This window comes from Argopecten irradians, chromosome 13 (assembly GCF_041381155.1).
Source record: "Argopecten irradians isolate NY chromosome 13, Ai_NY, whole genome shotgun sequence".
NCBI classification, from domain to species: domain Eukaryota; kingdom Metazoa; phylum Mollusca; class Bivalvia; order Pectinida; family Pectinidae; genus Argopecten; species Argopecten irradians.
The window spans coordinates 38,259,786-38,274,804 of record NC_091146.1 but is presented as its reverse complement, the minus strand read 5'-3'; the positions used below and the strand labels follow the sequence as shown (position 1 = coordinate 38,274,804).

The 15,019-nt window shown below is 42.4% G+C and overlaps 1 protein-coding gene across 1 annotated transcript in view; it reads right to left on the bottom strand.

The window, feature by feature from the left end:
* Positions 1-4,674: 4,674 nt before the first annotated feature.
* Positions 4,675-15,019, bottom strand: part of LOC138306774 (zinc finger protein 99-like) — a 30,881-nt gene continuing 20,536 nt past the window's right edge. The window contains exon 4 of the mRNA XM_069247251.1: positions 4,675-10,053. Within this exon, the coding sequence (XP_069103352.1) occupies positions 6,242-10,053 (3,812 nt within the window). The 3' untranslated portion in view covers positions 4,675-6,241. The remainder of the gene's footprint in view (positions 10,054-15,019) is intronic.

Sequence of the window (15,019 nt, the reverse complement as noted above, 5' to 3'; positions counted from 1 at the left end):
CCCTTCGTCCACATTCAGTCAGTAGTGATGTAGTATATCAGTGTGTTTGACCCTTCGTCCACATTCAGTCAGTAGTGATGTAGTATATCAGTGTGTTTGGTCCTTCGTCCACATTCAGTCAGTAGTGATGTAGTATATCAGTGTGTTTGGTCCTTCGTCCACATTCAGTCAGTAGTGATGTAGTATATCAGTGTGTTTGACCCTTCGTCCACATTCAGTCAGTAGTGATGTAGTATATCAGTGTGTTTGACCCTTCGTCCACATTCAGTCAGTAGTGATGTAGTATATCAGTGTGTTTGACCCTTCGTCCACATTCAGTCAGTAGTGATGTAGTATATCAGTGTGTTTGACCCTTCGTCCACATTCAGTCAGTAGTGATGTAGTATATCAGTGTGTTTGACCCTTCGTCCACATTCAGTCAGTAGTGATGTAGTATATCAGTGTGTTTGGTCCTTCGTCCACATTCAGTCAGTAGTGATGTAGTATATCAGTGTGTTTGGTCCTTCGTCCACATTCAGTCAGTAGTGATGTAGTATATCAGTGTGTTTGACCCTTCGTCCACATTCAGTCAGTAGTGATGTAGTATATCAGTGTGTTTGGTCCTTCGTCCACATTCAGTCAGTAGTGATGTAGTATATCAGTGTGTTTGACCCTTCGTCCACATTCAGTCAGTAGTGATGTAGTATATCAGTGTGTTTGACCCTTCGTCCACATTCAGTCAGTAGTGATGTAGTATATCAGTGTGTTTGGTCCTTCGTCCACATTCAGTCAGTAGTGATGTAGTATATCAGTGTGTGTTTGACCCTTCGTCCACATTCAGTCAGTAGTGATGTAGTATATCAGTGTGTTTGACCCTTCGTCCACATTCAGTCAGTAGTGATGTAGTATATCAGTGTGTTTGGTCCTTCGTCCACATTCAGTCAGTAGTGATGTAGTATATCAGTGTGTTTGACCCTTCGTCCACATTCAGTCAGTAGTGATGTAGTATATCAGTGTGTTTGACCCTTCGTCCACATTCAGTCAGTAGTGATGTAGTATATCAGTGTGTTTGGTCCTTCGTCCACATTCAGTCAGTAGTGATGTAGTATATCAGTGTGTTTGACCCTTCGTCCACATTCAGTCAGTAGTGATGTAGTATATCAGTGTGTTTGACCCTTCGTCCACATTCAGTCAGTAGTGATGTAGTATATCAGTGTGTTTGGACCTTCGTCCACATTCAGTCAGTAGTGATGTAGTATATCAGTGTGTTTGGTCCCTTCGTCCACATTCAGTCAGTAGTGATGTAGTATATCATGTAGTAGTGTGATGTAGTATATCAGTGTGTTTGGTCCTTCGTCCACATTCAGTCAGTAGTGATGTAGTATATCAGTGTGTTTGACCCTTCGTCCACATTCAGTCAGTAGTGATGTAGTATATCAGTGTGTTTGACCCTTCGTCCACATTCAGTCAGTAGTGATGTAGTATATCAGTGTGTTTGGTCCTTCGTCCACATTCAGTCAGTAGTGATGTAGTATATCAGTGTGTTTGACCCTTCGTCCACATTCAGTCAGTAGTGATGTAGTATATCAGTGTGTTTGACCCTTCGTCCACATTCAGTCAGTAGTGATGTAGTATATCAGTGTGTTTGACCCTTCGTCCACATTCAGTCAGTAGTGATGTAGTATATCAGTGTGTTTGACCCTTCGTCCACATTCAGTCAGTAGTGATGTAGTATATCAGTGTGTTTGGTCCTTCGTCCACATTCAGTCAGTAGTGATGTAGTATATCAGTGTGTTTGACCCTTCGTCCACATTCAGTCAGTAGTGATGTAGTATATCAGTGTGTTTGGTCCTTCGTCCACATTCAGTCAGTAGTGATGTAGTATATCAGTGTGTTTGACCCTTCGTCCACATTCAGTCAGGTAGTGATGTAGTATATCAGTGTGTTTGGTCCCTTCGTCCACATTCAGTCAGTAGTGATGTAGTATATCAGTGTGTTTGACCCTTCGTCCACATTCAGTCAGTAGTGATGTAGTATATCAGTGTGTTTGGTCCTTCGTCCACATTCAGTCAGTAGTGATGTAGTATATCAGTGTGTTTGGTCCTTCGTCCACATTCAGTCAGTAGTGATGTAGTATATCAGTGTGTTTGACCCTTCGTCCACATTCAGTCAGTAGTGATGTAGTATATCAGTGTGTTTGACCCTTCGTCCACATTCAGTCAGTAGTGATGTAGTATATCAGTGTGTTTGGTCCTTCGTCCACATTCAGTCAGTAGTGATGTAGTATATCAGTGTGTTTGGTCCTTCGTCCACATTCAGTCAGTAGTGATGTAGTATATCAGTGTGTTTGACCCTTCGTCCACATTCAGTCAGTAGTGATGTAGTATATCAGTGTGTTTGACCCTTCGTCCACATTCAGTCAGTAGTGATGTAGTATATCAGTGTGTTTGACCCTTCGTCCACATTCAGTCAGTAGTAGTATATCATGTGTTTGAGTCCTTCGTCCATCAGTGTGTTATATCAGTGTGTTTGACCCTTCGTCCACATTCAGTCAGTAGTGATGTAGTATATCAGTGTGTTTGGTCCTTCGTCCACATTCAGTCAGTAGTGATGTAGTATATCAGTGTGTTTGACCCTTCGTCCACATTCAGTCAGTAGTGATGTAGTATATCAGTGTGTTTGACCCTTCGTCCACATTCAGTCAGTAGTGATGTAGTATATCAGTGTGTTTGACCCTTTGTCCACATTCAGTCAGTAGTGATGTAGTATATCAGTGTGTTTGGTCCTTCGTCCACATTCAGTCAGTAGTGATGTAGTATATCAGTGTGTTTGGTCCTTCGTCCACATTCAGTCAGTAGTTATGTAGTATATCAGTGTGTTTGGTCCTTCGTCCACATTCAGTCAGTAGTGATGTAGTATATCAGTGTGTTTGACCCTTCGTCCACATTCAGTCAGTAGTGATGTAGTATATCAATGTGTTTGACCCTTCGTCCACATTCAGTCAGTAGTGATGTAGTATATCAGTGTGTTTGGTCCTTCGTCCACATTCAGTCAGTAGTGATGTAGTATATCAGTGTGTTTGACCCTTCGTCCACATTCAGTCAGTAGTGATGTAGTATATCAGTGTGTTTGACCCTTCGTCCACATTCAGTCAGTAGTGATGTAGTATATCAGTGTGTTTGACCCTTCTTCCACATTCAGTCAGTAGTGATGTAGTATATCAGTGTGTTTGGACCCTTCGTCCACATTCAGTCAGTAGTGATGTAGTATATCAGTGTGTTTGGTCCTTCGTCCACATTCAGTCAGTAGTGATGTAGTATATCAGTGTGTTTGGTCCTTCGTCCACATTCAGTCATTAGTGATGTAGTATATCAGTGTGTTTGACCCTTCGTCCACATTCAGTCAGTAGTGATGTAGTATATCAGTGTGTTTGAGGATGAGTAATCTTCGTCCACATTCAGTCAGTAGTGATGTAGTATATCAGTGTGTTTGACCCTTCGTCCACATTCAGTCAGTAGTGATGTAGTATATCAGTGTGTTTGGTCCTTCGTCCACATTCAGTCAGTAGTGATGTAGTATATCAGTGTGTTTGACCCTTCGTCCACATTCAGTCAGTAGTGATGTAGTATATCAGTGTGTTTGGTCCTTCGTCCACATTCAGTCAGTAGTGATGTAGTATATCAGTGTGTTTGACCCTTCGTCCACATTCAGTCAGTAGTGATGTAGTATATCAGTGTGTTTGACCCTTCGTCCACATTCAGTCAGTAGTGATGTAGTATATCAGTGTGTTTGACCCTTCGTCCACATTCAGTCAGTAGTGATGTAGTATATCAGTGTGTTTGGTCCTTCGTCCACATTCAGTCAGTAGTGATGTAGTATATCAGTGTGTTTGACCCTTCGTCCACATTCAGTCAGTAGTGATGTAGTATATCAGTGTGTTTGGTCCTTCGTCCACATTCAGTCAGTAGTGATGTAGTATATCAGTGTGTTTGGCCCTTCGTCCACATTCAGTCAGTAGTGATGTAGTATATCAGTGTGTTTGGCCCTTCGTCCACATTCAGTCAGTAGTGATGTAGTATATCAGTGTGTTTGGTCCTTCGTCCACATTCAGTCAGTAGTGATGTAGTATATCAGTGTGTTTGGCCCTTCGTCCACATTCAGTCAGTAGTGATGTAGTATATCAGTGTGTTTGGTCCCTTCGTCCACATTCAGTCAGTAGTGATGTAGTATATCAGTGTGTTTGGCCCTTCGTCCACATTCAGTCAGTAGTGATGTAGTATATCAGTGTGTTTGACCCTTCGTCCACATTCAGTCAGTAGTGATGTAGTATATCAGTGTGTTTGACCCTTCGTCCACATTCAGTCAGTAGTGATGTAGTATATCAGTGTGTTTGACCCTTCGTCCACATTCAGTCAGTAGTGATGTAGTATATCAGTGTGTTTGGTCCTTCGTCCACATTCAGTCAGTAGTGATGTAGTATATCAGTGTGTTTGACCCTTCGTCCACATTCAGTCAGTAGTGATGTAGTATATCAGTGTGTTTGACCCTTCGTCCACATTCAGTCAGTAGTGATGTAGTATATCAGTGTGTTTGGTCCTTCGTCCACATTCAGTCAGTAGTGATGTAGTATATCAGTGTGTTTGGTCCCTTCGTCCACATTCAGTCAGTAGTGATGTAGTATATCAGTGTGTTTGGTCCCTTCGTCCACATTCAGTCAGTAGTGATGTAGTATATCAGTGTGTTTGGTCCTTCGTCCACATTCAGTCAGTAGTGATGTAGTATATCAATGTGTTTGACCCTTCGTCCACATTCAGTCAGTAGTGATGTAGTATATCAGTGTGTTTGACCCTTCGTCCACATTCAGTCAGTAGTGATGTAGTATATCAGTGTGTTTGACCCTTCGTCCACATTCAGTCAGTAGTGATGTAGTATATCAGTGTGTTTGGTCCTTCGTCCACATTCAGTCAGTAGTGATGTAGTATATCAGTGTGTTTGGTCCTTCGTCCACATTCAGTCAGTAGTGATGTAGTATATCAGTGTGTTTGGTCCTTCGTCCACATTCAGTCAGTAGTGATGTAGTATATTAGTGTGTTTGACCCTTCGTCCACATTCAGTCAGTAGTGATGTAGTATATCAGTGTGTTTGGTCCTTCGTCCACATTCAGTCAGTAGTGATGTAGTATATCAGTGTGTTTGGTCCTTCGTCCACATTCAGTCAGTAGTGATGTAGTATATCAGTGTGTTTGGTCCTTCGTCCACATTCAGTCAGTAGTGATGTAGTATATCAGTGTGTTTGGTCCTTTGTCCACATTCAGTCAGTAGTGATGTAGTATATCAGTGTGTTTGGTCCTTCGTCCACATTCAGTCAGTAGTGATGTAGTATATCAGTTTGTTTGGTCCTTCGTCCACATTCAGTCAGTAGTGATGTAGTATATCAGTGTGTTTGGTCCTTTGTCCACATTCAGTCAGTAGTGATGTAGTATATTAGTGTGTTTGGTCCTTTGTCCACATTCAGTCAGTAGTGATGTAGTATATCAGTGTGTTTGGTCCTTCGTCCACATTCAGTCAGTAGTGATGTAGTATATCAGTGTGTTTGGTCCTTCGTCCACATTCAGTCAGTAGTGATGTAGTATATCAGTGTGTTTGACCCTTCGTCCACATTCAGTCAGTAGTGATGTAGTATATCAGTGTGTTTGGTCCTTCGTCCACATTCAGTCAGTAGTGATGTAGTATATCAGTGTGTTTGGTCCTTCGTCCACATTCAGTCAGTAGTGATGTAGTATATCAGTGTGTTTGGTCCTTCGTCCACATTCAGTCAGTAGTGATGTAGTATATCAGTGTGTTTGACCATTCGTCCACATTCAGTCAGTAGTGATGTAGTATATCAGTGAGTTTGGTCCTTCGTCCACATTCAGTCAGTAGTGATGTAGTATATCAGTGTGTTTGACCCTTCGTCCACATTCAGTCAGTAGTGATGTAGTATATCAGTGTGTTTGACCCTTCGTCCACATTCAGTCAGTAGTGATGTAGTATATCAGTGTGTTTGGTCCTTCGTCCACATTCAGTCAGTAGTGATGTAGTATATCAATGTGTGTTTGGCCCTTCGTCCACATTCAGTCAGTAGTGATGTAGTATATCAATGTTTTTGACCCTTCGTCCACATTCAGTCAGTAGTGATGTAGTATATCAGTGTGTTTGGCCCTTCTTCCACATTCAGTCAGTAGTGATGTAGTATATCAGTGTGTTTGGTCCTTCGTCCACATTCAGTCAGTAGTGATGTAGTATATCAGTGTTTTTGGCCCTTCGTCCACACTTAGACTGAAGGACTGTTCCCCGGTATCAGATACAATATAAGTGCCTGGCTGGTCCTCCACCTCCTGTACCCCTTGTAGGATGTAATCTTGGTTACCACTGATACCCTGCACTGCCTCCTCTATCACAGTTGGGTCGTTATGATTGGTCGAGCTGCTGTAGGAGCGGTCTAACAATGAGTACATCTTTGTGTTGTCAACCAGATCAGCCTCGTTATTCATGATCACTTCAACTATACTCTCCGCTACATTACTCTCATCCATCTCAGTTTTAACTTGTTTCCTGGAGAGACGTTTCTTGGTGTTGTGCACTGTCTGTAGATGGCGCTGTATCTTACTCTTGACTTTGAAGTTACGGCCACACAACTGACATGAATAGGGCCTGGATGGTGAGTGACTGGTCTGATGTATCTTCAGTGAGTAGCTGGAAGGACAGAATTTACCACAAGTCTCACACTGATAGATCTTGCCATACCTGTTGCCCACCTCCTCTACCTTACCTTCCTTGATCACATGGTATCGCATGTGGTTTTTTAACTGTTCCTTCAGTTTGAATGCTTTACCACACGTGGAACAAACATGGTTACGCTCCAGATTATGAACACTTTTCATGTGCTTACTGAGGTTAGGCTTGAGACGGAAACGCTTGCCACAAATGTCACACATACATGTTGTGGCTCCTGGAACATGAAGTGTTTCATGCTCCTTCAGAAGGCGGTTCCTGAAGAAACCTTTACCGCATGTTTTACAATGGTACTTGAGGTGTTTTTCTCGATCATGTATCTTCACATGACATTTCAAACTGTCATTCGTCTTAAAGGATTTCCCACAAAGGTGACACATAAAGGGCTTCTCATCACTGTGGATGACCTTGAAATGCCGCCTCATGTTTCCAAATGTGGTGAAGGTGATGTTACATATTGGACATTGATTGCCTTTGTGTGGGTGTGTGGTACCACCGGTGTTGGCCGTGTGTTTCTGTTGGTGAATGAGCATGGTGAGTTCTCTGCTGAAGGATTGATCACACTGGCTACACTTATACACCGGCTGCTGCACCTTCACCGCCTTTGGCTGCTGCACCTTCTGGTGGTGTTGCACCAGGTGACTCAGTAGACTTCCGTTGGCTGTCCCGACATCACACACGGGACATTTAGTAAATGAAGCGAGGCCATGAGTATGATACTGATGCCACAGGAGATTCTCGTACTTGAAGAATTTGTTACTGCATTCCACACACTGGAACAGGATCCGCTGTTGAAAGTTATTCAACTGTCCAACACTTTTTCTGTTCTGCTTTGTTCTAGATCCTTGGTTGGTTTTGATGATCTTGTTGTCGTCATCAACATCACTAGATCCTTGGTTGGTTTTGATGATCTTGTCGTCATCAACATCACTAGATCCTTGGTTCGTTTTGATGATCTTGTCATCATCAACATCACTAGATCCTTGGGTCGTTTTGATGATCTTGTCGTCATCAACATCACTAGATCCTTGGTTCGTTTTGATGATCTTGTTGTCGTCATCAACATCACTAGATCCTTGGTTGGTTTTGATGATCTTGTCGTCATCAACATCACTAGATCCTTGGTTCGTTTTGATGATCTTGTCATCATCAACATCACTAGATCCTTGGGTCGTTTTGATGATCTTGTCGTCATCAACATCACTAGATCCTTGGTTCGTTTTGATGATCTTGTCATCATCAACATCACTAGATCCTTGGGTCGTTTTGATGATCTTTTCGTCATCAACATCACTAGATCCTTGGTTCGTTTTGATGATCTTGTCATCATCGATATCACTAGATCCTTGGTTCGTTTTGATGATCTTGTCATCACCATCATCACTAAGATTTTCACTCTCTACATTTGATGAATTTTTCTCAGCCTCTTTTTGACTGAATTTGTGTCGGGTTAATTGCTTCACTGCCCTACTTTTCCGTTTCCTTTTAATTCCAAAATGCAGTTGAAGTACATGAGATTTTAAATATTCTTGATAGCGAAAGTTTACTCCACATATAACACATTTGTGGGCATTGTCCATATGTGACCAGAGGTGGCGGCGCAGAGTCTCGGCACGATTGAACTTCCTCTCATTGCACACGGTACAATGGTAGGGGTTGAGCACGTTGTCCTTTAAGCGGTTGTCCCCCAACTCCTTCTCTGTTTTGAACACCTCAATAAGATGGGGACTGAGCGTGAAGGACCTCTTCCCAGTGCCATCATTAGATCGATGGGCGTAATAGTTGGTCCACTCCTGTTCAGAACACTGGTATAATTCCTCACTTTGACACTCCTTATCATATTCCACATCAAACTCCTGACCATCTATTTCTGCATTAACAAATGTACCTTCCTCTACTGTCGATGGTAAAATGATGATATTTTGTTTGAGATCACGATTAATACGTCGTCGATTTGTGGAGATTGTGATGCGATTTTTGTTATTCTTACATGAAATGACGTGATCTCTGAGGTACTGGCCGAACGTAAAGCGGCGGCCACAGTATGTACACTTGTAACGTTTACAGTCTGTGTGGGTCTGTAAGTGCCGATACAAATTGTACGTGTTGAGAATAACCTTGTCACAAATGTTACATTTGTACTGGCCGTCGGCTGTTTTCCAGTCTTCTGACTTGATACCTAATCTGAACTCCTTTGTAGTCTCTCTATGGTGCTGTCTGGCCTCCTCAAGGTCTACTGCTGGCTCAGACACTTGCTTTATTATTTCCTCAGCATCATTTTCTGCTGTGAGGTTTTTGATCTCCTCCTGGGGGTTAACCTTGGGCATTTCCTCCGATATGTCACACGGCAGATTGATGAATGTGTTTGGTTCGTGCGGTGACTGTACTATCTGGAGATGTTTCATCATGACTGGAGAAGGCCTTATACGATCATGATTACGATATTTAACCCTTTGTGGATTATTAAGACAGCCAACCACGTGTTCCCTTAGATACTGGACAAAATGAAAACGCTGCGAACAGAAGGAGCACTTGTAGGCCTTGAAGTTGGAGTGAGTGACCCGATGCCGTCTCATGTTCTGTGGCGTACTGTAGTGTTTTCCACACACATCACACCGTGTCCCTTTCAGTGATACAAACTCAATGCCCGTTTCCATTTTGGTCGACTCATTTTTTGTTGGACGACAATCCAGTGTTTTGGGCCACTCATTTTTTGTCAGATGACAATCCAGTGTTTTGGGTGACTCATTTTTTGTCAGACCACAATCCAGTGTTTTGGGTGACTCATCTTTTGTCAGACACTCCAATGTTTTCAATCTTTTAGACAATCTTTGCTGTCTTGCAGAGGTGAGTCCTGCTTCCTGTTTGGATTTTGGTTCTTCCTCCAATCCCGCCTTCCTTTTCAGCCTGTTATTGCCTTCTTCCACTGTATTCTTAATTCTGTTGGATGTTACTTTCTTGCTTGATTTCGGTATCAGATTTTGCCATACTGGTACAGAACATCGTCGTCGTCTCACTGGTCTGCCTGGAGAGGCTGCCGACTCGTCCACAATTCTTTGCGTTCTTTCCTCACAGATTTCTTTAAGTCCCATCGTTTCCATCATCACAGATTTTGCAGTGGGTAAGTCCTCAGAAGTTGACTCAGTCAGCTCGACAGTACAGTTTGATGTTATATTATCACAGTGCTCCACCGAATGGCTGTGCTCAGTTAAATCTTCGGTACAGAGAGTCTTGTTATCTTGCTTCTCCAGGGGGACATCAGACGTAGTCATAAACACCATATCCTCAGCTTGTACACAACCTGGAAATACAAACAACACTCTCTTAATTAACTACCTGGAAAATGCAAACGGCAGTATCTCTTAATTAACTACCTGGAAAATACAAACAACAGTATCTCTTAATTAACTACCTGGAAAATACAAACAACAGTATCTCTTAATTAACTACCTGGAAAATACAAACAACAGTATCTCTTAATAAATTACCTGGAAAATAAAAACGGCAGTATCTCTTAATTAACTACCTGGAAAACACAAACAACAGTATCTCTTAATTAACTACCTAGAAAATACAAACGACAGTATCTCTTAATTAACTACCTGGAAAATACAAACGACAGTATCTCTAAATTAACTACCTGGAAAATACAAATGACAGTATCTCTTAATTAACTACCTGGAAAATACAAACGACAGTATCTCTTAATTAACTACCTGGAAAATACAAACGACAGTATCTCTTAATTAACTACCTGGAAAATACAAACGACAGTGTCTCTTAATCAACTACCTGGAAAATACAAACGACACTCTCTATATTAACTACCTGAAAAATACAAACAACACTTTCTCTTAATTACCTGGAAAATACAAACAACACTTTCTCTTAATTACCTGGAAAATACAAACAACACTTTCTCTAAATTACCTGGAAAATACAAACAACACTATCTCTAAATCAACTACCTGGAAAATACAAACAAGACTTTCTCTAAACAACTACCTGGAAAATACAAACAAGACTTTCTTCAATTACCTGGAAAACACTAACGACACTATCTCTAAATTACCTGGAAAATACAAACAACAGTATCTCTCAATTATCTACCTGGAAAACATAAATGACACTATCTCTCAATTTTCTACCTGGAAAAATATTAATGACACTATCTCTCAATTATCTACCTGGAAAATACAAACATAATATCCGTAGCCTTGGTGTCCCTAACTTAACATGACGTATGCCTTGGTGTCCCTAACTTAACATGACATATGCCTTGGTGTCCCTAACTTAACATGACATAACATGACGTGCCTTGGTGTCCCCTACCTAACTTAACATGACATATATGCCTTGGTGTCCCTTACCTAACTTAACATGACATATGTGTGGTGTCCCTAACTTAACATGACGTATGCCTTGGTGTCCCTAACTTAACATGACATATGCCTTGGTGTCCCTAACTTAACATGACGTATGCCTTGGTGTCCCCTACCTAACTTAACATGACGTATGCCTTGGTGTCCCTAACTTAACATGACGTATGCCTTGGTGTCCCCTACCTAACTTAACATGACGTATGCCTTGGTGTCCCCTACCTAACTTAACATGACGTATGCCTTGGTGTCCCTAACTTAACATGACGTATGCCTTGGTGTCCCTAACTTAACATGATGTATGCCTTGGTGTCCCCTACCTAACTTAACATGACGTATGCCTTGGTGTCCCTAACTTAACATGACATATGCCTTGGTGTCCCTACCTAACTTAACATGACGTATGCCTTGGTGTCCCCTACCTAACTTAACATGACGTATGCCTTGGTGTCCCCTACCTAACTTAACATGACATATGCCTTGGTGTCCCTGCCTTGGTGTCCCTAACTTAACATGACGTATGCCTTGGTGTCCCCTACCTAACTTAACATGACGTATGCCTTGGTGTCCCTACCTAACTTAACATGACATATGCCTTGGTGTCCCTAACTTAACATGACGTATGCCTTGGTGTCCCTACCTAACTTAACATGATGTATGCCTTGGTGTCCCTAACTAACTTAACATGACGTATGCCTTGGTGTCCCCTACCTAACTTAACATGACGTATGCCTTGGGTCCCCTACCTAACTTAACATGACGTATGCCTTGGTGTCCCTAAACTTAACATGACGTATGCCTTGGTGTCCCCTACCTTACTTAACATGACGTATGCCTTGGTGTCCCCTACCTACTTAACATGACGTATGCCTTGGTGTCCCCTACCTAACTTAACATGACGTATGCCTTGGTGTCCCCTACCTAACTTAACATGATGTATGCCTTGGTGTCCCTAACTTAACATGATGTATGCCTTGGTGTCCCTAACTTAACATGACGTATGCCTTGGTGTCCCTAACTTAACATGACGTATGCCTTGGTGTCCCTAACTTAACATGACGTATGCCTTGGTGTCCCTAACTTAACATGATGTATGCCTTGGTGTCCCCTACCTAACTTAACATGACGTATGCCTTGGTGTCCCCTACCTAACTTAACATGACGTATGCCTTGGTGTCCCTACTAACTTAACATGATGTATGCCTTGGTGTCCCTAACTTAACATGACGTATGCCTTGGTGTCCCTTACCTAACTTAACATGACATATGCCTTGGTGTCCCTAACTTAACATGATGTATGCCTTGGTGTCCCTAACTTAACATGACGTATGCCTTGGTGTCCCCTACCTAACTTAACATGACATATGCCTTGGTGTCCCTAACTTAACATGACGTATGCCTTGGTGTCCCTAACTTAAACATGACGTATGCCTTGGAGACCCTAACTGTCTATGCCTGGTGTCCCTAACTTAACATGATGTATGCCTTGGTGTCCCTAACTTAACATGACGTATGCCTTGGTGTCCCCTACCTAACTTAACATGATGTATGCCTTGGTGTCCCTAACTTAACATGACGTATGCCTTGGTGTCCCTAACTTAACATGACGTATGCCTTGGTGTCCCCTAACTTAACATGACATATGCCTTGGTGTCCCTATCTAACTAACATGACGTATGCCTTGGTGTCCCCTAACCTAACTTAACATGATGTATGCCTTGGTGTCCCTAACTTAACATGACGTATGCCTTGGTGTCCCTAACTTAACATGATGTATGCCTTGGTGTCCCCTACCTAACTTAACATGACGTATGCCTTGGTGTCCCCTACCTAACTTAATTGATGTATGCCTTGGTGTCCCTAACTTAACATGGACGTATGCCTTGGTGTCCCTAACTTAACATTGACGTATGCCTTGGTGTCCCTAACTTAACATGATGTATGCCTTGGTGTCCCTAACTTAACATGACGTATGCCTTGGTGTCCCTACCTTTAACATGACGTATGCCTTGGTGTCCCTACCTAACTTAACATGACGTATATGCCTTGGTGTCCCTAAAAACATACTATGAAATGACGTATGCCTTGGTGTCCCTAACTTAACATGACGTATGCCTTGGTGTCCCTACCTAACTTAACATGATGTATGCCTTGGTGTCCCTAACTTAACATGACATATGCCTTGTGTTGTCCCTACCTTACTTAACATGACGTATGCCTTGGTGTCCCTAACTTAACATGACTATGCCTTGGTGTCCTAACTTAACATGATGTATGCCTTGGTGTCCCCTACCTAATTAACATGACGTATGCCTTGGTGTCCCTAATTTAACATAATGCCTTAACATGAACACAGATGTATGCCTTGGTGTCCCTAACTTAACATGACGTATGCCTTGGTGTCCCTAACTTAACATGATGTATGCCTTGGTGTCCCTAACTTAACATGACGTATGCCTTGGTGTCCCTAACTTAACATGACGTATGCCTTGGTGTCCCTAACTTAACATGACGTATGCCTTGGTGTCCCTAATTTAACATGACATATGCCTTGGTGTCCCTTACACTAACTTAACATGACGTATGCCTTGGTGTCCCTAACTTAACATGACGTATGCCTTGGTGTCCCCTACCTAACTTAACATGACGTATGCCTTGGTGTCCCTAACTTAACATGACGTATGCCTTGTGTCCCTAACTTAACATGACCGTATGCCTTGGTGTCCCCTACCTAACTTAACATGATGTATGCCTTGTGGTGTCCCTAACTTTAACATGACTGTATGCCTTGGTGTCCCTACCTAACTTAACATGATGGTATGCCTTGGTGTCCCTAACTTAACATGACATATGCCTTGGTGTCCCTACTACTTAACATGACGTATGCCTTGGTGTCCCTAATTAACAGATATCCATTGTGTCCCCTACCTAACTTAACATGTATGTTGGTGTCCCTATGCCTGACGTATGCTTGGTGCTCCCTAACTTAACATGACGTATGCCTTGGTGTCCCCCTTAACATGACTATGCCTTGTGTCCTATTAACATGATGTATGCCTTGGTGTCCCACTAACTTAACATGACGTATGCCTTGGTGTCCCCTACCTAACTTAACATGAACGTATGCCTTGGTGTCCCTAACTTAACATGACGTATGCCTTGGTGTCCCTAACCTAACTTAACATGACGTATGCCTGGTGTCCCTAACTTAACATGATGTATGCCTTGGTGTCCCCTATGGCCTTGTGTCCCTTAACTTAACATGACGTATGCCTTGGTGTCCCTAACTTAACATGACGTATGCCTTGGTGTCCCTAACTTAACATGATGTATGCCTTGGTGTCCCCTAACTTAACATGACGTATGTCTTGGTGTCCCTTGAGTTTGTTGGTGTCCCTAACTTAACATGACGTATGCCTTGGTGTCCCCTAACTTAACATGACGTATGCCTTGGTGTCCCTAACTTTAACATGACGTATGCCTTGGTGTCCCCAACCTAACTTAACATGACGTATGCCTTGGTGTCCCTACCTTCAAACTTAACATGACATATGCCTTGGTGTCCCTAACTTAACATGACGTATGCCTTGGTGTCCCTAAACTTAAACATGACATATGCCTTGGTGTCCCTTACCTAACTTAACATGACGTATGCCTTGGTGTCCCTAACTTAACATGATGTATGCCTTGGTGTCCCTAACTACCTAACTTAACATTGGGTCCCTACTGACGTATGCCTTGGTGTCCCTACCTAACTTAACATGATGTATGCCTTGGTGTCCTCCCTAACTTAACATGACGTATGCCTTGGTGTCCCCTACCTAACTTAACATGATGTATGCCTTGGTGTCCCTAACTTAACATGACGTATGCCTTGGTGTCCCCTAA